We start from the raw sequence: 24,510 nt of genomic DNA, 5'->3' as shown, positions 1-24,510 counted from the left end.
ATAATAATTATCTCTGACCAAATCAACATTAATTGGTAGGTATCTCTGGTAATGTCTCTCTCTCTCTCTCTCTCTTTTTTTGAAAATGACTTGGTAGAGGCTACCAAGCTTCTCTCTCTCTCTCTTTCTATGGTTTGTTTTACGAGCATACAGCAGAGCAGGGAAAGTTGTATTTCAACGGCTCTTTAGTCTAAATTTAATTTGTAATGTATATTGTAAACGATATGAGAAAGTAATCAATAAAATAAGCTTTTTACTTAATTCAATCACTGTTTGTAATAGGCACAAGACGAGCTTTGTAAAATGATAAATAAATCTTACTATTTAAGTACCACGTGATTTACATAGCATCTCAATTTGTTAAAAATCTGAAAACATCAAATACACCTAAAACTTTTATTTCACTCTCGATGTAATCCAAATTTAAAGAAACACGACATCGGTCTACTCATCCCTAATATCTTGATAATTTAAACATTTACACACTCACACCAGAAAACAACATACATCAAAACAGACACACATAGATCAAATAACACACAAAGAGAGAGAGAGAGAGAGAGAGACTCAAATAAGCATTTCATGTATCTACGATAGCTGTATAGTAGCATGCTCTAACTCAGGAAGGTCATTGAGTTTGTCGCATTGAACAACATGTAGTGTTCTAAGCTCTGACATAGCCCTTCCTCCCACCACCCATTTCTCCAAGTTTTTCAATTTCGAAAGTTCTAAGGATTGTAGCTGCGGAAATCCCTCTGCTTCCACCACCCATTCCTCCAAGTTTTCTAATTTCAAAAGTTCTAAGGATTGTAGCTGCGGAAATGCCTTTGCTGAGCATGCCATTTGCTTCCCTGTGTATGCTCCATCTTGTAAGCTTAGAAATTTCAGGGTTTTAATCATCTCTAGCCTCCGCATGGGATCTTCCTTCAAACTGGATTTCTTCAGGGTAAGCTTGGTTAGATTTGGTGGGAACTCTACATGATCTATGAAAAGTTTCCTGCAACTCCACATTCCCTCTAACCGAATTGATTTCACAGTCTGAAGATTTTTAAAGGCCCTTGTATCGACAAACTCTGATGGCACAGAGTCGCCTTTTATTGTCAATGATAGGAGATTAACAGACTGGCTAAGTAGATCAGAAATGGATTTCCAGTCCAGACCATGCAGATTTGAAAGGGACAACTTCCTAAGGCTGATCAGGAATTTTGGACATTTATCGGTCCATGATCCGGGAATCACAACTGTTTTCAATGTTTGTAGGTCAGTTATGTTGGCTGTTGGGGGCGGGCCCTTAATTTCGGGGCTAGCTATGGTATATACATGGCGAAGTGCTGAGATATTCCATAGGGAATCAGGTAGGGTTTTTATGTTTGTATTTCTAACATCCAGTGTTTGAAGATTCTGCATGACCTCTATATTTTCTGGGAGTGTATCTATGCTAGTATATCTCAAGCCGAGATAACGTAAAAAGGTCATCTCTAGTATTGTTGCATATGGTACTGTGGACCCAAATAATTCCAACACTCTGATAAATGTAGCATTTCTAAGAATGTTTTGATTAAAATTTAATGCTATAAAGGAATGGATATGATTAATATCAAGTTCTCCATAATCACATTCGTTATCACTGTGGATTGCTACACGAAACAGGGATTCAATCGTTGTTTTATCTGGGTTAGCAACCAAAAACCCCTCCTTGTTTGATTTATCAATGGCAAACTTATGGATAACAGGATTTACACAACAATACTTGATTGAACCAAAGAAGGATCTCTTCGAAACCTCAACCAAGGACCTACAAGCAACAACAAAAAATTTCAACATTAACCCAAGGACCCATTAGTATGTTTCCAAAAATATTGATTTTCACCATATATGGGTGAAGCAAGACAGGATCAGAGATTTAATATAACAATATAATTTACATGAATCTATTATAACCTAGGGGCTGATTTGTATGTCATTTAAGTATTCAACTCTTCATATAAAATTTTACTAATTCTTTACATAAACACCCAAACTTAGATTGGATTGGAAAATTTTACTAATCCTTCATATAAAATTTACATTTTCCTTAAATTTGGATTGGATTGGAAAATATGACTCTATATTAAATCTTACGTCAGTCACACCAAGCTCCACAACCTACTAAATCAGAAACTAAGTAAATATATAATTTAAAGTTCCATAGAGATACTGAAATGCATGATTTGAAAAACCATTTAAAGTACCTTTTCACAAGCTGCTCAAGGTACTCGTATGCTGTCTCCTCTACATTCTCCTCTTTTCCCTCTGTTGAAATAAATCCTTCAGCGATCCATATATTAATTAGAGATCTTGAGGGGATCTTATAGCCTTGGGGATAACATGCTAAATAGAGAAAACACGGTTTGAGGAAGTATGGTAAATCCTCGTAGCAGTAGTTCATAATATTCAACAATATCATGTCACCATTTTTGAATGCATCCAATTCATCTTTCACTTTCTTCCACAACTCATCTTTCACTTTCTTCCATATATCGTTGATTTTTTCTTTAAGTGAAAGTAGACTGCCTACTAAAACCAAGGCTAGAGGTAATCCTTGACATGCCTTACAAATCAATTGAGGGAGATTATCCAGCTCTTTAGACAACTCCAGCAAAAAGGTTTTCTTTTTCGAGTTTTCACTCTTCTCAGTCAGAACAGGAAACGCCTTCAAGAGGAAGAGTTGTACACTCTCTCGATCATTCAACCTTGTGTTTATTTGATCTTCTAACAGGACAGATTTGTGATCAATTTTTTCTAACTCTTCAAAATTTTCCCCGTAAACCTTCTCAAGATCAATATCTTTCTCCGCTTGGTTTGCCTTCAACCCGTAACAACAATTCACAATACCAGCAATTAAATTCAAGATGTCTCCCCACTCCCTTATCAGTTCATCAATGGCCTTATGCGTGTCATTATTCACATAATTTGCATGAATCTCACTCATGTATTTCCCAACTTTGCGCACTGTTATTCTCAGTCCCTTAATTAAGGCCTGTTTCTTATCCTCAGGCTGCTGCTCAAAATCACTCCATCTCATGTATCTTTGGACTTTGACCAACTCTTGTACAACAATATCCAGCTGGTTATCCAAGTAATGAGGGATGTTTGTTGATAAAAAATCTTTCAAGGGTAGTTCTGATAGCCTCTCAATTATAAAAGGTAAAGCATCCATCTAAAGAAAAATAAAAAGGCAGATAATACATGAGTGCAAATTCAGAAAAAAACATCAATTTAATGACCGAAATTGTCAAATTACTAGTATGAAACACTCAGCGACTCAGAGATCTAAGATTATCCACAGAGAAACATAAATTAAAGAGTTAAAAATAAGACTAGTTTGCTTACGAGAAAAGATTGATTAATCGTTGAACTGTTTGGCTCAGCTGAACTTCATCTATCTCTCTCTCTCTCTCTCTTAGTGGGTGGAGAAGCAAAGCAAAGCAAGCTTATCACCGGATCCCATCTCTCTTAGTGGGGTGGAGAAGTAAAGCAAAGCAAGCTCAGCAGTATGTCCATGGCCATTACTCTGTAAAAGATATGTAGCGGGTAAAAGAACTTGGATTATGGCTTATATATGGTGGGTGCATTCGGCTTTAATACATGAAACAAATAAATGGAGGTAAGTCGTATGGACAAATTCGTCTGGTCTACTTGTCCGTCTCAGATTTTTATTTTTCTGTAGCAAGCTAATAGAATTTTTCTGCATAGACTTTCCGGGTCGTCCATCATATATAATTTTCACACTATTTGTAATAGTTTAAACTATATAACAAAACATATCTAAGAATAAATTGACACCCATTCAGTCTTTAAAAATGTGGCCCTGAATTCATCCAAATTAATTTCAAAATGGAACAATCAGCTGGAAGTCGGAATGAATGAATAATTTATTTAGTGTAAGATTTAAGTTTGCAAGGCATATATAAAAATAAGGGGAGTGCTATACTGAGGACATCTCAAAAATTCTCTTAGCTCTCAAAATTGTATTAGATGCCCTCAATATAGCACTCCCCTAAAATTAAATATTGAAGAACCTGAAGAAGTACAAACAACTAAAAAACGAGCACAAGATATTAATCCGATTATGTAGTATAGTATTTGAGGCTATTCTTTTTTCTTTTCTTTTTTATAACAATACAAATATTACTGAAGGTGATATCCAGTAAAAATTTATTACAGAACAACTATCTAAGGGGGTGTAAACGGATCCAGATTATCTGGTCCAAATTCGTTTATGATCCAAATACAGATAAATGGAGTAGATAATTTCGCAGTCCAAATTAGGATATTTATTACATGTTCATAAAAGATTTGGATCCGAATAAATTTCCTGATTCGTAAGCGGAATGGACATCAGAATAAATCCGGATCTATTTGCGGACTATTAAGAATCCAAACCCCGAAGCGCTTCAACACTAGCATCCGAGATGCACATAAGCATTTCAAATCCATTTAGATAGCAAATGTGGGACTATATGCTGGCCCGACTTCTTGTCTTCTTAGGAGGTGCTCCTTTTCATTTTTTTCTTTACCTCCATTTGTTCTCTTTTCCATTCTTCTCCATTCTTCTCGATTCTGGTCCTTTTTATTCTCATCATATTCCCTCTCTATTATTTTCTAATATAACAAGTCTTGTCTCTTTATTTTATTTTTTATTAGTTAAATAAATTTATTTTATTCATCATATTTATATTTGTATCGTAAAGTTCGTAACTAAATTATCAGACAATTATTTGTTTGGTAAGTAACCACATAAATACTTCTATTTGAGTAGAATTAGGGTGTTCTTAAGTTCACTAAGTCTCTTAGTGAACTCAAGTCTTAAACCCATCAAATCGGCTTCAAATGATAAATCCGAATCATTGAAACCCGCCTACCGTACGAGTGATGTGTATACATGTGAAAATTTTAAACATTCGAAGGTTAATAAATTAATTTTAATGTATTCATTTTTTGAATGCTTTTTGACTGCTTGACTTTATACTAAATTTTTTTGACGGCATCACTCGTAAGGTAGGCAGGTTTTAACGGTTCGGATTCATCATTTAAAGCCGATTTGACGGAATTTAGACTTGAGTTCACCAAGGGGTTTGGTGAAGTTAAAAACACCCTAGTTCTACTCTTTAATATGTTGTCATTTGGATTTCCATCCAATAATGCATGTTTTTTCTTAATGCCTCTAAAATTGAGAAACTTATATAAATATGTAATAGAAAAATTCTCATTATTCTCCCATCTCCATTTGAGGTGATTTAGGGGTAGTTTAGTAAAAATACTTGATAATGCCCTACAATTCTTCCCAGTCCTGCAAATTAATCCCAGTAAGGACCCTTTTGAATGTGAGATTAGATCCTTGTGAAGAGATAACATCTTGTAGGCTAATATTGACATCCTCACAAAGGTAGTACAATTGGGGATTATAAGTAGCCAGGGTATAATTACAAAACCATATATTTGACCAAAAGCTAACATTGCTATGGTATCCTGAAATGTATTCAATGGTGGTATTTCCCAAATCTTGAAGTTGTGTAACTGATTTCCAAAAAAAAGGTGAAATTGTGTGTGGTGCATTCTAGCTATAATAATTCATATTAATTGTTGATTTCCATATCACATTGAGTGTCCTTGAATTTCCTCGACCATTTGGTAAGTAAAACCATATTCATTTCATCTAAGTCCAAATCCCAAGACCCCCATATGATTTGTCAAGACAGACGTGTTTCCAGTTTACTAGAGAATATCCTTTCTTATTGATCCCATACCCTTGCCATAAAGATTTTCTTCTTAAAGTATCTACCTGTTTGAGTACATTTTTTTGAATTCTATAAATGGAAAGGGCATACAAAGGTACAGACGAGATTGTTGAATTAAGCAAGCTTAAGTGCTTAACCTCCTTCCTATGGAAATAAGTCTACTCTTCGAACTTTGAAGTTTATTTTCAATTTTTCCTGTCAGGAATTGCCATTTTTTTTAACCAACTTTTTATTATTCAATGGTAGCCCTATGTATTTGAGAGGGAATTGACCTACAGATCAGCCAAAAGTATTAGGCACTGCGTTTGTTTTAGCAATTGTAATGTTAATTGGGAAGAGCCCAGGTTTTCCTAGGTTAATTTTAATGCTTGATAAAGCCTCAAATCTTTTCATTGTCCACCATGCATTTTCTATATTCTGAGATTTGGCTAGAGAATTGTGTCATCAACATAGTGGTAGTTAGTAACAACTGCACTATGCTGACAAGGTGGACCTATGCCCTGAACTAAACCAATGTATTAGCTAGGGTGACCCTTTCTGACCCCGTCCTATAAGAAAAATATTGGTAAGATGCCAATTGATGTTTACCGGACTGAGAACTAGACAACCATGGTCTAATCTAATTAATCCATTTGTTACAAAAAATCCTACAACTCATGAATTCAAGAGAATATTCCAATTTAATTTTATCATTTGCCTTCTCAATGTCTATTTATGATAACCAATCCTTAATTGTTGAGAAGTATGCAAAGCATGGTGGATTATCTCTTCACAAGAAATGACATTATCTAAGATATATCTCCTGTTAATAAATGCAGTCTGTGTTTGGTCTATTATTCTAGTCATAATGGCTTCTAACATAAATGTCAATATTTTGGAGTGAATTTTGAAACTACAATTGACTAGGCTAATAGGTCTGTAGTGTTTGATATGAGTTGCATCTTGTTCCTTCGGAACCAGACAAAGTACTGATTTGTTAATAGAGTAAAACTAGGGTGTTCTTAAGCTCACCAAGGTGTTTTGTGAGCTTAATTCCAAAATATATTATATTAGATTCAAATGACAAATCCAAGCCATTGAAATCCATCTACTTCACAAGTGATGAATTTACATGCAAAGATTAAGTTTTCAAATTATTTTAGTATAAAGTCAAGCGGTCAAAATTAGAAGGTTTATAAATTAAGTTTAGTGCATTCATTTTTTGAACATTTTTTTACCACTTGACTTTATACAAGATCAATTCAAAATTCTAAAATTTTACATGTAAATTCATCATCGTGAAGTAAATTGATTTCAACGGTTTGGATCTATTGTTTAAAGCCAATCTAATAGATTTTGGAGTTAAGCTCACCAAACATCTTGGTGAACTTAGTTCTACTCTCTTGTTAATATGATATATAAGTAACAAGTCAGTTTTAACTAGTTCACAAAAAAACAAATAGAATTTGAAAGAGAATCCATGAGGTCCAAGAGCTCCATTAGCTTTTGATTTCAAAGATAGCTTGATTGGTTTCTTCCTCTGTAATATTGAGTTCCAAACTGAATTATTCTTGGAGTGTGAGTAATTTTGAATCATGCCAGAATCCCCTATCTAATGTAGCATATTTGACTCTTGGATCCACAAGGAGTTGTTTATAATAGAGACTAGCATGATTTTGGATGTCAGTCAGACAAGTTAACACCATATTATTATCTTCAAGCTTGGATATTCTATTCTTTTTCCTTCTATGTAAATATACCCTATGAAAAAAAAAATCATAGAATTTTGTATATTGACCACCCTCAGCTAACCATTGTTGTTTAAATCTCAATTTCCAGTATTCTTCTTACTCATAAGTATGTTTCGTCTAATTTTAAATTATACGAACTTAATTATTCATTCACTCACTTAAGTCATGTATTTTCTTTTGAGCATTTAGAGTTTGATCTCGAACTTATATCTGTCACACAAAAATTATTATTTGAAGAGTAATTATAATTGGCATAGTTATCTAAATTATAGAACTTGGATAAACACTTCTTGACATCCATCTCTTGATATTGATTTTTAATCCTCTAGTTAATCTCCAAATAAACTTATGACTCATACAAATGAAGATTTTCTATGCCGATACAACTATTACGGTTTATATTGAGAAAAAAGCTTAAATTTCACCAGCGAAGTATATCTACCTCTTGAAATCTTTAGAAGACAAGACCGGTACCTCACTTTAAAGATAAGTACAAGATAAAAATAGTCATAACTCAATAAGACATGGGAGGATAGATGTGAGGATTATTATTTTTTATATGTTTGCAATAGCGAAAACGCACTTGTGGGACCTGGAGGTAACAAAGTAAATGGTTGAAAGATAACTTATGTAGTAGTTTATTCATAAGGGGGTGATTATTTCCCCATCCAACAACTCTTTTAGTTAATCTACTATTGTCGTTTAGTACACATTAACAGTTGGGTACATATAATCGATCTGAACTCGACTAAATCAACCCAATTAAATAAATAATGGAGAAGACCTCGACATCTATCATTGAGTTTGACTAATGAATTAAAGACAAATGAGAAGTTGGAAGCTGGCAATTGGTATATTTATGGTTCTAAATTGCTTACTCCACCTTACTCATATATATTTTAAATGTTATTTGATAGTTTATGTCATGGATTAAATTAATCTATATGGAGTAAGATGTTGGAAAATTGACCAATGTCTATGATAGTGAGCCCAATAGGTGGAATAAGAGTGGAGTAAGTTAATCTACCTGGAGAGGTGAAATAAATTAATCCGGATTAACAAACTTTTTATTCCATTTTCCGTGTTTTTTGAAATGCACATCTTCTTATAATATTGATAGTATTGATGTACATGCAATTAGACATAATTGTTGACAATTGTCAATGGCTGTCTTAATCATTCAAATTTATTTTTTGAATTTCTTAAATGTACATTCGGTTTTACATTAATGCACAATTAAATACATAATTGTTTATTTAGTTTTATATTCAAAGTTTGTAGAACAATTAGAGAAAGATAGTTTAGAAATGGGAGATTCAAGGTTGCATATAATATATTGCAAAAATAAAGGAGATAATGTGTCACGACTCTGCTATCGGGCCGGGAGTCGTGACAAGAGAGGCACCCTCGCATCCATCCATCGTCCCGTCAACCTATTTCGCAACCAAAATAACAAACAAAAACAATACGGAGTCAGCTACAAAGCTTAGTAACCGGTTATTTAACGATACACTTCTCTATAATTGGTTTAATTAAACAACCATTCCAACAGACTGGATTAATCCACACAAATTAAAATCAAATTATGCCTGCATATTTAACGATGATAGTACCTGTGTCTAGGTTATCAGTAAAACAAGTCACATAGTATTCACACTTTTGGAATGTCTGCCACAGACAATTTCCACATTCACAGTACACACGATCTCACCAGTTCAATCAAATTCGAACCTCAAACCCGCTATCCCATTAAATATGCCCTCATAATTTAATACCCAGTTCAAACATCCAATTCAACCATACAAATTGAAAACACAGATTATAGAAAGTCCGGTTACCTGATAACGATCAATTCATAAATCCAATCCGAGATGCAACACTTGATCAGAATCAATGCGACGTAGTCGGAATTCCAATCGGATATGAAATCAAATATCAATATATTTATCATAATATTTCATTTATTTTTCTTTGGATTTTTTCCCTTTTCTTTTCACTTTCAGTTTCATTTTTTTGTTTCACTCTTCATGAATCAAAAAGGAGAGAGAGAATCCTTTTAAGGGTTATAGGTAGGGGTGTCAATGACACCCGTTTACCCGTTTACCCTACCCGTATCGTATTCGATAAGACGGGTATGGGTAAGGTTTTTTTTTCGTTAGTTTATTGGGTATGGGTATGGGTAAAGATTTTTTCTCGTTAGATAAACGGATATGGGTACGGGTAAAGGTTATTTCGTACCCGTTGGGTAATGGGTAATTATATGAAATATATTATATATAAATATATCAATATTATATCCAATTTATTTATTTTTCTTTTTTTCATATTGTTGTATGCCTGTATCAACGCTAGAGACATATATATCAACGAATTCATTTCCTTGTTTTCTTCCTTATTCATTGTTACTGTCTTTTTCTCAATTCTACAAATGGAAATATTCCATGTTTCAAAGAAAATATATCTTCACCTTATTTTATGGCAATAATGTATTGTTTGGTCTAAATAAGTAATCCATTAATGTCAACTCAGGTGTTAGCGTCTGAATTTTGTATTACATGTCAGTTTTCTCAAGGTTATACTATGAATATATATATATTTAATAATTGAATGAGATGGAATGAAATGTTAGAAGAAAGAATGTAATAAATGACAAAATTGATCATATGCTGTACGAACCATTATATTGGTAATTTCGTTATTCGCCCACTACCGTTTCGTTACCCGTTAATCATAACGGGTATGGGTAGGATATGGGTAAGGTCAATTTTTAGTGGGTATGGGTATGAAAATTGTTCCACCCTCCCCGTATCGTACCCATTGACACCCCTAGTTATAGGTCAAAATTTGAAGGTATGCATGAGAGCCACGTGGCAAAATGCCACGTTGGCCTATTTCTTTTTTTTGTTTAAGTTTGAATATCTGCAAATTCAACCTTTAAATTTCCTAATATTTGTAATAAGTTCAATATCTTTTAAAAATAATTATAGAATTAACCGGGATGTTATAAATTCTCCTCTTTAAAATAATTTTGTCCATAAAATTCAAACATATGATATTCAAATTGAACAGGAAATAGCAAACAATAATCAAATCAAAATTATCAGATACAGATCAATCAGAGAAGATATTCAACTTGAAATAAAATCAACTTATTTCTGTACATTTGTTTACATTAAAATCTATAATTAATATAATTCATGTCAAACATATTATATACCAAATGATAATAAAACGGTACCACAAATAACAAATATTACGAAATCGATAATCAGTCAAATTTCAGATATGTCAAACAGTCAACATTTTAGGATCAATCTTTCAAAATGTATAATTAGATAACTTAACAAGTTGCCAAAATTATTCAAAACGGATCGGATCGGAACACATATTTAATACTGATAGCAATTTCAGGAGTCAATTATTTAAAAGAACAAATTTCAATTTGGGTCAGACAGATATAACTCAGAATACTTATCAAACTATTTACAGATATTAGAAAATCCAATTCAGTTCTATTCAGTTTATCCAAATAACAAATGAAATTTGAATCCAAACACAGTCCGAGGAACGAATGCTCTGATACCAAAATTGTCATGACCCCATTAACAGACCAGGAGTCGTGATAAGAGAGGCACCCTCGCATCCATCCATCGTCCCGTCAACCTACGTCGTAAGAAAAATAACAAACATCAATAATACGTAGTCAGCTACAAAGCTCAGTAACCGGTTATTTAACGATGCGCTTCTCTATAATTGGCTTAATTAAATAAATATTCAAACAGACTGGATTAATCCACACAAATTAAAATCAAATTATGCCTGTATATTTAACGATGATAGTACCTGGGTCTAGATTATCAGTAAAACAAGTCACACAGTATTCACACTTTTGAAAACACATACAATACCCACATTCACAGTACACACAATCTCATCTGTTCAATCAAATTCGAACCTCAGACCCGGTATCCCGTTAAATATGCCATCATAATCCAATACCCAGTTCCAACATCCAATTCAATCATACAAATCGAAAACACAGATTATATAGAAGTCTGGTTACCTGACAACGATCAATTCAGAGGTCCAATCCGGAATGCAACACTTGATCGGAATCAATGCGACGTAGTCGGAATTCCAATTGGATATGAAATGAAATATCAATATATTTAACATAATATTTCCTTTATTTTTCTTTGGATTTTTTCCTCTTTTCTTTTCATTTTCAGTTTCATTTTTTTGTTTCACTCTTCATGAATCAAAAACGAAGGGTTACAGGTCAAAATTTGAAGGTATGCATGAGAGCCAATTGGCAAGATGCCACGTTGGGCTATTTTTTTTTTTGTTTAAGTTCGAATATCTGCAAATTCACCCTTTAATTTTTCTAATACTTATAAATATGTTCAATATCTTTTTAAAATAATTATAGAATTAACCGAGATGTTACAAATCTTAACTGCCACACCTCAAATACAAGTACAACAGTCTGCCGTGCATATTTATTAAGACATATATGCAAAGCAGTTGATCTTTTATATGCATTACCAATAACAGCGTTACATATTAACCACATACCAAATATTTACAGAATTATCTGACAGACTACGATAAACTAAGTTATATAAATGTCTCACGTATCCTGTCAGTTTCAACAATCCAAATCCCATTTTTTATGTGGTTATACTGTCAGATGCCATCCATAACAGTCTCTCTGTATCTGCATAATAAACCTAAAAATAACCTAAAGAGTGGGGGTGAGAACTAATAATAATATTATCTCCCAATGCGAATTTGCTCCGAAATTTTTATTCATAAGAAAACAAAAAAAAAATTAAAAATAAGAACTGTTGCATGAAAATTTTGAAAATAGAAAGGCAGTAATGGGCCATGGCGTCCCTGCCCCGTGAAAAAAAAGAAATTTGTTTTTTCGAAAGTGGGACGCCATGGGGCAAGCCAAAATCTTGAGGCCAAAGCCCAAAGCCCAAATCTTGAGGCCCATCCGATTAAAATCTCTCCTGCACCAATCCTAAAGCCCTATGATCAAATCCAAGGCCCAGTGCACATCTTAAAAGCCCAAATACAAATCCTGATGTCCCAACACTAATCTTAAAGTCCAAATGTAACTAAATAAAACTCTTTTACATATAAACCCCTCTGTCTATATAAAATTAACAGAGAAGTCCCTGGGAATTTGCAAACAAGTCCCTGACAGCCTAAAATCCTTTCAAACAAACCTCTGGGAGCCCACTTTTCACTACAGACCCTGTCAAAAGCCTAAATCACAATCTTAGGTCCCTGGTAATTTACAAATAGGTCCCTAGATGTATAAAAACTTCATAGATAAGTCCTTTTCAGTCCTTTTTTTATCATAACTTCTTCGTTTCAAGCCCAAATCGACTCAAATCAGTTCCAAATGAACCCAAATTCAATTCTCTACAATTCTAAGTAGTAATTGGACATATCCAAGTTTCAGCAATAATCAGAAATGACCAAAATGCCCTTCTCATAATTAAATTACCGTAATTTTATGAAATTCTCAAAAGACATTATACATATCGTATCATAATCAAAATGGTAACATGTACAAAGTTTCATAATACGACAAAATGACCAAAATACCCCTCTTCATACAAACACCGTGATTTCTCAAACAAATGACACGTATTAAGGGGTACACACACATATATATATGTATGTATAGCCATATAGATGACCAAAATAAACGAGAACCAACCAAAACAACCAAAATATGACAATACATGAGCCCTTTTTAGTCCCATTACTCAGTTCACAACCAATAGGCACACATCTCGGAATGAACGAGGTGTTCAGCTTGACTTGAAAGGTCTTTCTGATGTAATTAACGACGGGGGCTTACGCCCGTTGGGAGTTAAACGTCCCCACAATCAAACAGTAAAACCCCGATGGACTGATCACGAACGTAGGTACGTCACAAGGGTGAACCAGGAGGAATGCGGAAAGATGTCCAATGAATGCCCCGAGTTCGGTGCCCTCCTCACGGTCGTTTGGAGAACCAGAGCACTGAACCCTGTACGGGAGCATTCCCTAGTTTTAAGAAATACACCCGCACCGTTAGCTAACCTAACGTGTGCAACTTTCTGCACCCTACACATATCAAACACACTGACTTCAGCTGGTATTTTTCTGAGCTGGGATATAATATTGTAGCCATGGACTAGGTATTTTGCATTAGTTGCTTTACGACCATTTTTATTAAAACCCTAAAAAAAAGTTTTCTACAGATCTACCTTCGCATTTGGGTTTTTTTTAAATTGCCCCGATGTCACACCCTAGATTTTTACCATCCGGAGCGTAATTATATAAGCATCTTCACACCTTTCCTTGGCCCGTCAACCTACGTCGCCAACAGAAATGAAAAGAAAACAATAAAATGGAGTCAGCTACAAAGCTCAGTAACCGGTTATTTAACGACGCGCTTCTCTATAATTGGCTTAATTTAACAACCATTCAAATAGACCGGATTAATCCACACAAATTCACATCAAATTATGCACGCATATTTAACCAGCAATAGCACGTCGGTCTAGGTTATCCATAAAACCAGTCACATCATATTCACACATGTGTAATCCCTGTCACAGGCGATTCCCACATTCTCATAACACAATTCCTTTAAACCGCCAATCCAATGGGAAATCCATCCAACATTGGAAGGCCGCCAACTCACTGGGAAATCCATCCAACAGTGAGAGGCTAGAATCACATATCAAATTCCAACCTCAGACCCGCTATCCCGTTAAATATGCCATCATAATTCAATATGCAATACCAATATACAAATCAACTATACAAAACGAAAACACAGTTATAGAGAAGTCCGGTTACCTGATATACTGCAAGATACTCATAATTTCAAATCGAATTGCAAGGACAGTCTAGAATCACTGCGACGTAGTCGGAATTCGAATCGGCCATCGATAATTGATATGAAAATTCAACAAAATATTTCTTCCATTTCCTTTCTGTTTCTTTTCTTCCGATATCAAACTGATCAGAATTGGGTATAGGGAACACAGAGGGAAGGAATGTTTAATCTCTATATATATATATATATATATAATCGTAACCGCGCATTACTTGAAGAGGTGTATTTAAATGACAAATAGAAAAACTGGCCGTGAATTTAATATAATTATTAAATAAAATAGTTATCAAATAAAAACTGCTCACAGTCTGGCGCCTCTTCAATTTTTATTCTTAATGGCTGTATACTAGGAAATTTGTTGAAATAGTTTAATTATACGTTAGAATTTGTATATATGTATTTAACTTTATAAAATATTACAAAAATAAATTCTAAATGTACTAATTTAGTTGAATCTATTTTCAAATAATTATATATCACTATTATATTTTTATGAAATGTTACACCCGATCTCCTTGCCCACGGGCGGCCCACCCCTTCTAGCAGACCGCCCGGGTCAGGGGCGGTCCATTAGGGACTAGACCGCCTGGGGTCCGAGTAGTCCTTTTATTTATTTTTTATAGAGATATCTTAATATTTTGATTTAAACAATTTTGTGAAGAAAAAGTTTTCTTGTTTAGAATGTATGCCAAAAAAATAAGTCATTTGATATATTTATGAGGTGATGTCATAACTCTTTATAACTTTGATTTGATTTGTCAGTTGGATATCGTAAGTTTAAAGATAACACTAATTAAGGACTTGGCCTCTGACAGCTTGTTGATCTTCTTCTCTTTATTTCTGGTACTCAAATAGTAGTTTAGAGCTACTAAAATATATTAAAATCTCAAATTAGATCTCTGTCAATGCACAATGCACCATAGACTGACATTTGGTATGGTAGTAAGTCCAAACTCAGCAGCCAAGCACTAAGCAAATGCCACTAGTATAGTGCAATGCACTAAAATCATCAAATTTGACCTCTTCTGATAAATCAACAAGTTTGAACTGATACAAAGACCAAACTGCAAAAGTGATTTCACTAGCATGTAGAGCATTCAAAAATACACAAAATTGACACAAATTTCAATTTATTTGGATTTTCTACAATAATTAATTATGAATTTCCAAAGTTCGACTTCTGAAAAAACTTTAAATAGCCAAACTTTAGCTAGGAAAGTCGGATTTGTACGTATGACCACTTTTTGTAAATCATGGTTTTTTAATTATAGAATAGTGATGCCTTTTTTAATTCTGGAAAGTTTAACGTGTATATAAGTCCAAAAAGACCAACAAGCTATTTGTAGTAAATTTTAAATATACATCTATACTGCACATAAATATATGACTTAAAAGAATTGTATATATGCTTTCTAATAGGTTGTCGATGGAGACATATCTCCTAATTTATTGAACATCATGTACTGACACTAGTGGAAAATATGGAATCAGGATCGGTTATATACGCATATCAGTATCGGAATACAACCGATCCTGATGAAGGCGGTACTGATACTATCAGGATCGGTTTTTTATTTTTTAAAGAACCGATCCAAATAGCAACTATTAGGATCGGTTGTTTATTATAACCGATCTTAATAGCAGTTATCTGGATCAGTTTTTCTTAACGAACCGATCCTAATAGTAGTAATCTGGATCGGTTGTTTAAAATAACGGATCCTGATGTTTTATTGAAGCTAAAAAAAATATTTTTATTTATTTGACCAGCTTCCATATATATTTTGCTAGCCAGCATCCAATTTTTTTTTTTTGCACAGTAAGAAGCAATAATCAAATATCATATACACATCCTAAATTAAATATCATACACAGCTTAAATTATTACAAAAAATTCATGTTCATACAAAGTTTTGTGAAGCATTACATATTATAACAAGAAATATAAATCCAAAAAAATTTAATTAACAAACATACAAGTGACTAATTGAGCTATTTCTTCAATTAACACACATTTATGCAATTAATGTAAAGCGCAACAATAAAAAAATCAATAATTACCTCTTTTGCAATCACATCACTTGAGATTAAAAAAGACCCTAAAAACAAAAACAAAGGTAACAATTAGATGGAAAAACATTTTACAATAAAAAATACAAAAAAAAATGTGTTTTTAAAGTATAATAATGAGAAAATTAGATAAAGCTAATACCGTGATAGTTGATCGGCCGGATGATTAAGTAACTTGAGCGAGATGTCCTCAAGATTGTAAAACAATATACAAACACCATTAATTAATTTTTGAAACAATAAAAAAAATTAAAAACTGACACAATTGAGCCGGAGGTGCGAGAGGCTCGGCTTTGAGAGGAAGAGACGGAGAGAAAGAGAGAGAGAGACACAGAGGAGAGCGAGAGACGGAGACAGAGAGAGAGACACAAAGAGTACTGAGGATTGGAGAGAGAGATACGGAGACACAGAGAGAGAGACGCTAAGTTGAAATTGAGAGGTGCGAAATGAAAATAAGAGGAACCCTAAGCAAGTTATATAGGGAGTAAATAGTATTAGGATCGGTTGTTTATAAAAAACCGATCTTGATACTATTTTTATTTTTTTATTTTTTGCAGAACCAACTTTGAAAAAAAAAATAGTATCAGGATCGGTTTTTTATAAAAAACCAATCCTGATACTATATATAAGAAAGATACTGAGGTAAACCCCACTCATATTGATGGTCTATCAACCATCAAACGGCTACCATTTATTTTCTTTTCTGGTTGGTAATGCATGTACACAGATAAATATTAAGAAAAATGTGAAAAATATAAAAATTATTTATTTGTGTTTGTATGGCCAAATCAACTCTACTATGATCAATTTTGTACAATTTTATTATTATTAATGGCATCAAATTGTTAAATGGAATGCAGACCGTTCATTTCTGCATGATCATCCAACGGTGGGTCTGTAATTAAATGGCATGTAATAATTTTTAAAATGATCAAGATATAACATGGAACATTAATAACATAAAAGTGCCAAAGGCCCGACAATTGTAAGTTTTGATCCAAGGTAAATTATTTACGGCCGTTCGATGTTGCTATATTGTTTTGCTTTGATGAACTAGTACACGAATCCCGAATTGTATCAAATTTTATAATGGTGAAATTAATATGACATTCTTTCATTTTAACGGTTCCGATCGACCAAATGCTAATGTTCGTATTCGTTCCTTCACAACCCCACACAACAAGGGTTCAAGTCCTATGTATATTATTATATGGCACAAGTCATTGATGCATCATGGATGATTGTATAAAAAAATTCAATAGTCAAAATGACTTCAAAATGAAATATCAATGTCAAATAATTAATTATATTATGACATAAATTTTAATAATATAAATTACATTAATTTTCATTAAAAAAAATTTATAATTGAACCATATGCCATATACAACAGCCATATATATATTATATTAATCACCACACTAATTACATATAACACAAATGCCTAATTACATATACTTCTCAATATTAAAATTAGAAACATAAATATTTTAAAATATTAAAAAAAAACTAATTATAAAATGAAATTTGTTATCTCAATTTTGAAGCTGTCACTGTGCCAATTTGCTTTTAATCCGAACAGAGCATTTTAGACTACATACAGCGCACCACACCAAGTTGGTTCTGCAAAAAAAAAAAAAATAGTATTAGAATTGGTTATTTGAAATAACTGATTCTAATACTATTTTTTTTTTCAAAGTTGGTTCTGCAAAAAAAAAAAAAAAAAAAAAGTATCAGGATCGCTTTTTTATAAAAAACCGATCCTGATACTTTTTTTTTTTTTTGCAGAACCAACTTTGAAAAAAAAAGTATCAGGATCGGTTTTTTATAAAAAACCGATACTGATACTATTAGGATCGGTTCTTTATAAATAACCGATCCTAATACAATTTTTTTCAAAGTTGAAAAAAAAAAGTATCAAGATCGGTTTTTAGCAATAAAACCGATCCAGATACTATCAGGATCGGTTATTATGTACAGAACCGATCCAGATGCTATTTTATGATATATTTTAATTTGTTAGATGTATTTAAGTTATCTGGATCGGTTATTATGTATAGACCCGATCCAGATGCTATTTTCTGATATATTTCAATTAATAAGATTTATTTGAGATATTTCAATTATCAGGATCGGTTTTTTGTTAGAACCGATCCTGATACTATCAGGATCGGGTTTTATAAACAACCGATTCTGATAGTTGAATTATTAAGATCGGTTATTTAGAATAACTGATCCTGATAGTATCAGGATCAGTTCTAACAAAAAACCGATCCTGATAGTTCATAAATCAGGATCGGTTGATAAAAAACCCGATCTGAATAGTTTTTAAGATCGGTTTTTTTAAGAAAACCGATTCAAATACCTTTTAGGATCGGTTGGCTCATATAACCAATCCAAATAGGCCGATCCTGATTCTAGTTTTTACACTAGTGTGAGTACATTGATTTGATGTTATAGACAATTTGCAAGGGCATTAAAAGTGTTTTTGATAAGATACAATATTGAATGGACTGGTACTGGTGCTGAATAGTACATTGATTATATATGATTCTCATGCGTCCCTTTGACTAGCTAAGATTGTGGACCATGCATGCGTTCTTCTTCTTCTTCTTCTTTTTTTAAAAAAAAAGACATATTGTCCATTTCATAGATTAAAAATTTGGATTGATACATGGATCAAATTGCAAAAGTGATTACACCAGCATATAGAGCATTCAAAAATAGATAGAACTGACACAAATTTCAATTTATTTGGATTTTTCTACAAATAGTTATGAATTTCAAAGTGCGACTTTTGAAAAAACATTAAACAACCATAACTTTAGCTAAGAAATTCGGATTTACGCGTATGACCACTTTTTGGAAATGATGGTTTTTTAATTATAGAATAGTGGTGCATTTTTTAAATATGGAAAGTTTAACGTGTATATAAGTCTAAAAAGACCAACAAGCTATTTGTACTAAATTTTAAATTTGCATCTGAACTGCACATAAATATATGACTTCAAAGGAATTGTATGCTTTCTAGTAGGTTGTTGATGAAGACATATCTCCTAATTTATTGAACATCATGTACTGAATAGTACATTGATTTGAACGTTATAGACAATTTGCAAGGGCATTAAAAGTGTTTTTGATAAGATACAATATTGAATGGACTGGTACTGGTGCTGAATAGTACATTGATTTGAACGTTATAGACAATTTGCAAGGGCATTAAAAGTGTTTTTGATAAGATACAATATTGAATGGACTGGTACTGGTGCTCAATAGTACATTGATTTGAACGTTATAGACAATTTGCAAGGGCATTAAAAGTGTTTTTGATAAGATACAATATTGAATGGACTGGTACTGGTGCTCAATAGTACATTGATTATGATTCTCATCCGTCCCTTTGACTAGCTAAGATTGTGGACCATGCATGCGTTCTTCTCTTCAGCTTCTTCTTCTTCTTCTTCTTTTTTTTGAAAAAGACAAATTGTCCGTTTCATAGAATAAAAATTTAACTTGATGGATCCAACTGTCACACCCCAAATACAGGTATAACAGCCTGCCGTATATATTTATTAAAACATATACGTAAGGCAGTGGATCTTTTATATGCATTACCAATAACACCATTATATATTAACCACATCCCAATATTTATGAAATTATCTGACATAATACGGCAAACTATGTTTTAGAAATGCCTCCTGCATCCTGTCAGTTACAACAACCCAAAACCCCAGTATTATGTGGTTATGTTGTCAGATGCAATCCAGAGCCGTCTCTCTGTATCCATATAATAAACCTGAAAATAACTCAAAGGGTGGGGGTGAGAAATAATATAAATATTATCTCCCAGTGCGAATTTGCCATAATCAGGTCACTGGACTTGCAATCAATCCATATCCAGAATTAAATCATCGCAACTTGATATTAACAGTTCATTTTATCAATTTATATATAAGTGAATGCAAATGCTCAATCACAGTATCCAATCAAATCTCAACTCATAGAATTTCAAATGAAGCTCAATAGAGATATATTTGACTTAAACACAGATTATCAGGTCTGGTAACACAAACAGATGATCCACCAACTTGTCACACAGGTGGCCACGCTAAACCCACACCTGTTTGTACTCAGTACCCTCCACTGACCCTCATCTGATGTGCTTAGGCTTATACCGTTCATTAAAGTCTGGTTCACAATCAGATAATATTTTGTATGCAATTAAACTCAGAATCGGTATTATCAACACATTAAACAAACCTGTCATTCCGGTCCCAGACTAGATATGACATCAATCAGACGTCTCTTTATAGTCACCCGTAGTCACTGTCAGAATCAGATTCCCCCTCCCAACCGGTACTGGGATTAGCGAGGGCCGTTCACCATATGCGCATTAGGATTCCGTAACCAAAGTCTAGTCTATAGCTCCTAGACTTTGCAAAGCTCAACAGATTTTCATAAACATAAACTTGTGGTGACTCAACCGTAATTTAGAATAGGAGATTCTTACAAATGGTAAACCCTACAAAATGATAGGTCAACAAGAACACATAAAATTCAGTTATAATTTGATTGGGTTATGTACATGATTCACACATCTCAAATAATGCAACAAACAATCATTCAACATAACAAACGAAAAACAATTTAATTCTTAAAAATGTAATATAAAACAAGTTCAGTAACCCCGCACCTGATCATGTAGGGAAATAGAGCGATCAATTGTGGAATATGATTTGATCCGACAATTCGTCAACTCTCGCTTTGTAGAATCTATACATGCCTTATAACGAGCGATCAAGAAATTCGATTTTGATTAGAATTGACTGCTCCTAATCATCTCGAAGGAATGGATTTTGACTATCCATCAGTATTGGAAATTTTACAAAACTTTCTTTTCATTTTCTCTATTTTGTTTCTCTACTTTTTTTTCTTTTTTCCTTCCGAGAGAGAGAACCCCTTTAAGTGATTTTGGAAAATCGATCAGAGGGTGGAGATGAATGCATGCTAGCCGCGTGTCTCAAATGCCACGGTCACTGTGTTTCTTTTTTATTTATTTTTTTTATTTTGAGTTTACATATTTTATAAAATAAACCCTCAAAGTTACTTAATTTATAATTAAATCCAATATTGTTTGAAAAAGAAACTTCATAAATAAATTGTCAATTAAGTTTCCTGAATTGATAAATAAATTTTAATAATTATGCCACGTTGGCATTTTCTGTCACACCCCAAACCAGGAATTCGAGATTATGGTGTGATCAACCTCACCTCGTGCTTAATTAATCATTAAGCACGCAAGGCTAATCATAAATAATACATCAAACAACAGCGGAAACAAAATAATATAAATATCAAGCATCAGTCACATAGCAAATAAATAAACATACACATACATAACATATAATTCGATCCATCTCGAATCCAAATAACACCATCTATAGAAGGGGATACATGATCTATCGAGCCCGTATATATAACACAGGAAATACGGGACTCGTAAACCTAATCAAAAGCCTAATCCTAACTAGGTCAAGTGGTGTGGCCCTCGGGGACAGCTCCTGACATCTCCTGCTGCGGACCGCCAGAACCTGTACCTAAAACTCACGAAACAACTTGTGGGTGAGCAACGAATCGCCCAGTATGTGACCCAGAATTATCCCCTCAGGGATCCTCTACGGTCAAAACATTTTTATTTATAAAATGAAAACAATTAAAAATATGCACAGGTGTGAACCTATAAATTAATCTCATAAGATTTATAATAATTTTGGATGATGCCATGATGCGATTATTCTACTATGCCAACATGCGAAATAAACCCAACATAAAATCAAGGTGTAATATCAGATATAAATCAAATCGGAATCCAGTACTCCTTGCATTGTGTGCCCAAATACAATAATCATAGTAATAATACGGATAAAGTAAATCACCCCGTGCCGTGCCAATAGGATCACAAGATCCAGCAATATAATCTAAAGACTGTGATCAGAGTACAATGATACCCGTTGTCTAGTGACATCGAGCATTGCCCCACAAGAACAGCACACTAGCCGATGGTTATATCAAAATCCGGTGTGTCATCTCGCCTAACGATTCATCACTCAAACATATCCAATAGGAGAAATCATACAATGCAAGTCGTAAGAAAAGTTAATCTCTTCCCTCATGAGCAGGAGAGAACTCTACCGTCTGGCCATACCAATAGGACACCACACATGGATTCTACCCAAACCGGTGCTGGAACTCCGTACAAGATTCTACCCAAGACTCGCCGATCTTGGAATCCCGCACAAGATTCTACCCAACACTACCCGGCTTGGAATCCCGTTTTATGCAAAGTAGCTCCTAATGTAGGGAAGGAATAAATCCTGAATCGTACCGTGCCACAGAACTCGAGATCGGAACTGCTCATGTCAAATAGTAAAATGATAAAAAATGATACATAATCAAGTTTATACATATAATATTAATTTTAGCTTTGAAAATCTTAAACATAATTAATTTAAATTCTTAATATATTTGCCTTCTAAACAAAACCCTAATATGTACATGCAAAACTCTGAGGAACTTTATAGGTACCATGAGGACTGTTACAAGGTGAATAGAAATGATGGTTTTTTTAATTATAGAATAGTGGTGCATTTTTTAAATCTGGAAAGTTTAACGTGTATATAAGTCTAAAAAGACCAACAAGCTATTTGTAGTCAATTTGAAATTTGCATCTGAACTGCACATAAATATATGACTTCAAAGGAATTTTATGCTTTCTAGTAGGTTGTCGATGGAGACATATCTCCTAATTTATTGAACATCATGTACTGAATAGTACATTGATTTGATGTTATAGACAATTTGCAAGGACATTAAAAGTGTTTTTGATAAGATACAATATTGAATGGATTGGTACTGGTGCTGAATAGTACATTGATTATAATTCTCATCCGTCCCTTTGACTAGCTAAGATTGTGGATCATGCATGCGTTCTTCTTCTTCTTCTTGTTTTTTTTTTTTTTTGAAAAAGACAAATTGTCCGTTTCTTAGAAAAAAAAATTTAACTTAATTGATCCAATATTCATTGATTTATGCAAAAAAACGCAAATTAGCATCCCCCACCCCTCTTGGTGAGCACATCACACCCTAATTTTGCTCTATATGTATGTATATATATATATATATATATATATATATATATATATATATATATATATATATATATATATATATATACATAGATATATATATATATATATATAGATATATATACATAGATATATATATATATATATACATAGATATATATATATATATACATAGATATATATATATATATATATATATATATATATATATATATATATATGGAGGCTAGCCCCTAATACAGGCATATATAATTAAATATATAAAAATAAATCATCAACGATTTAAAGTAATAATAGATAACAAACTACGACATGCAAACGCAAACTCAAAACACCTCAGATGGTGTTAACACACTTTTGCCAACGGCTAATAACACCCCGATGCGATGGTGCTTCTATATTAATGGCATATTTAAAGACCGAAAAACTATTCCCATCTGTCCCTAATTTCCAACCGATCGTGTTGTATCTTAATGCCATCGATTCAAACCGATGGCATATGGGGAGACATTTCCTATCTGGGCAATAGGAAAGCAATTTCAACCAATAGCAAAAGTGTTTTTCTCTTGTGGTGACATTGTCGTAATTTGTCTCATGTCCATGCAAATGTTCATTTGCTAAGAAAAGTTGTGATTATACCTTCATATTCTGATGATTGAAAACACAATTTGTAGTTATTGAATATTGATTTCCCTCTTCTCCATCTAATTGTTGTTGTCTAGTATTATAACTACATAGTTCCTCTAAGTGCTATTGTATTAAACCTCGACAGAAAATCAAAATTGCACACAAGAGTGAAATAATGAAGATGAGGGACGAAGACTAGATCAACACTGATCAAAGGAAGAAAAAGGGAAATGAAGAGAAAATAAAGAGAC

General features: G+C 33.2%; 1 protein-coding gene across 1 annotated transcript; it reads right to left on the bottom strand.

Moving 5' to 3' along the window:
- Nucleotides 1-345: 345 nt before the first annotated feature.
- On the bottom strand, nt 346-2,735 carry LOC144560635 (putative disease resistance RPP8-like protein 2). Its single transcript, XM_078309871.1, has 2 exons — nt 2,232-2,735; nt 346-1,795 (listed from the first exon to the last, which is right to left on the bottom strand). The coding sequence occupies exons 1-2, from the start codon at nt 2,444-2,446 to the stop codon at nt 589-591; spliced, it is 1,422 nt and encodes a 473-aa protein (XP_078165997.1). The 5' UTR covers nt 2,447-2,735; the 3' UTR covers nt 346-588.
- Between the last annotated feature and the right edge of the window lie 21,775 nt (nt 2,736-24,510).

The sequence above is a fragment of the Carex rostrata genome, chromosome 10 (assembly GCF_964058835.1).
Source record: "Carex rostrata chromosome 10, lpCarRost1.2, whole genome shotgun sequence".
NCBI lineage: Eukaryota > Viridiplantae > Streptophyta > Magnoliopsida > Poales > Cyperaceae > Carex > Carex rostrata.
The sequence above is the reverse complement of the archived record's forward strand: the minus strand, read 5'-3'. Positions and strand labels throughout refer to the sequence as shown.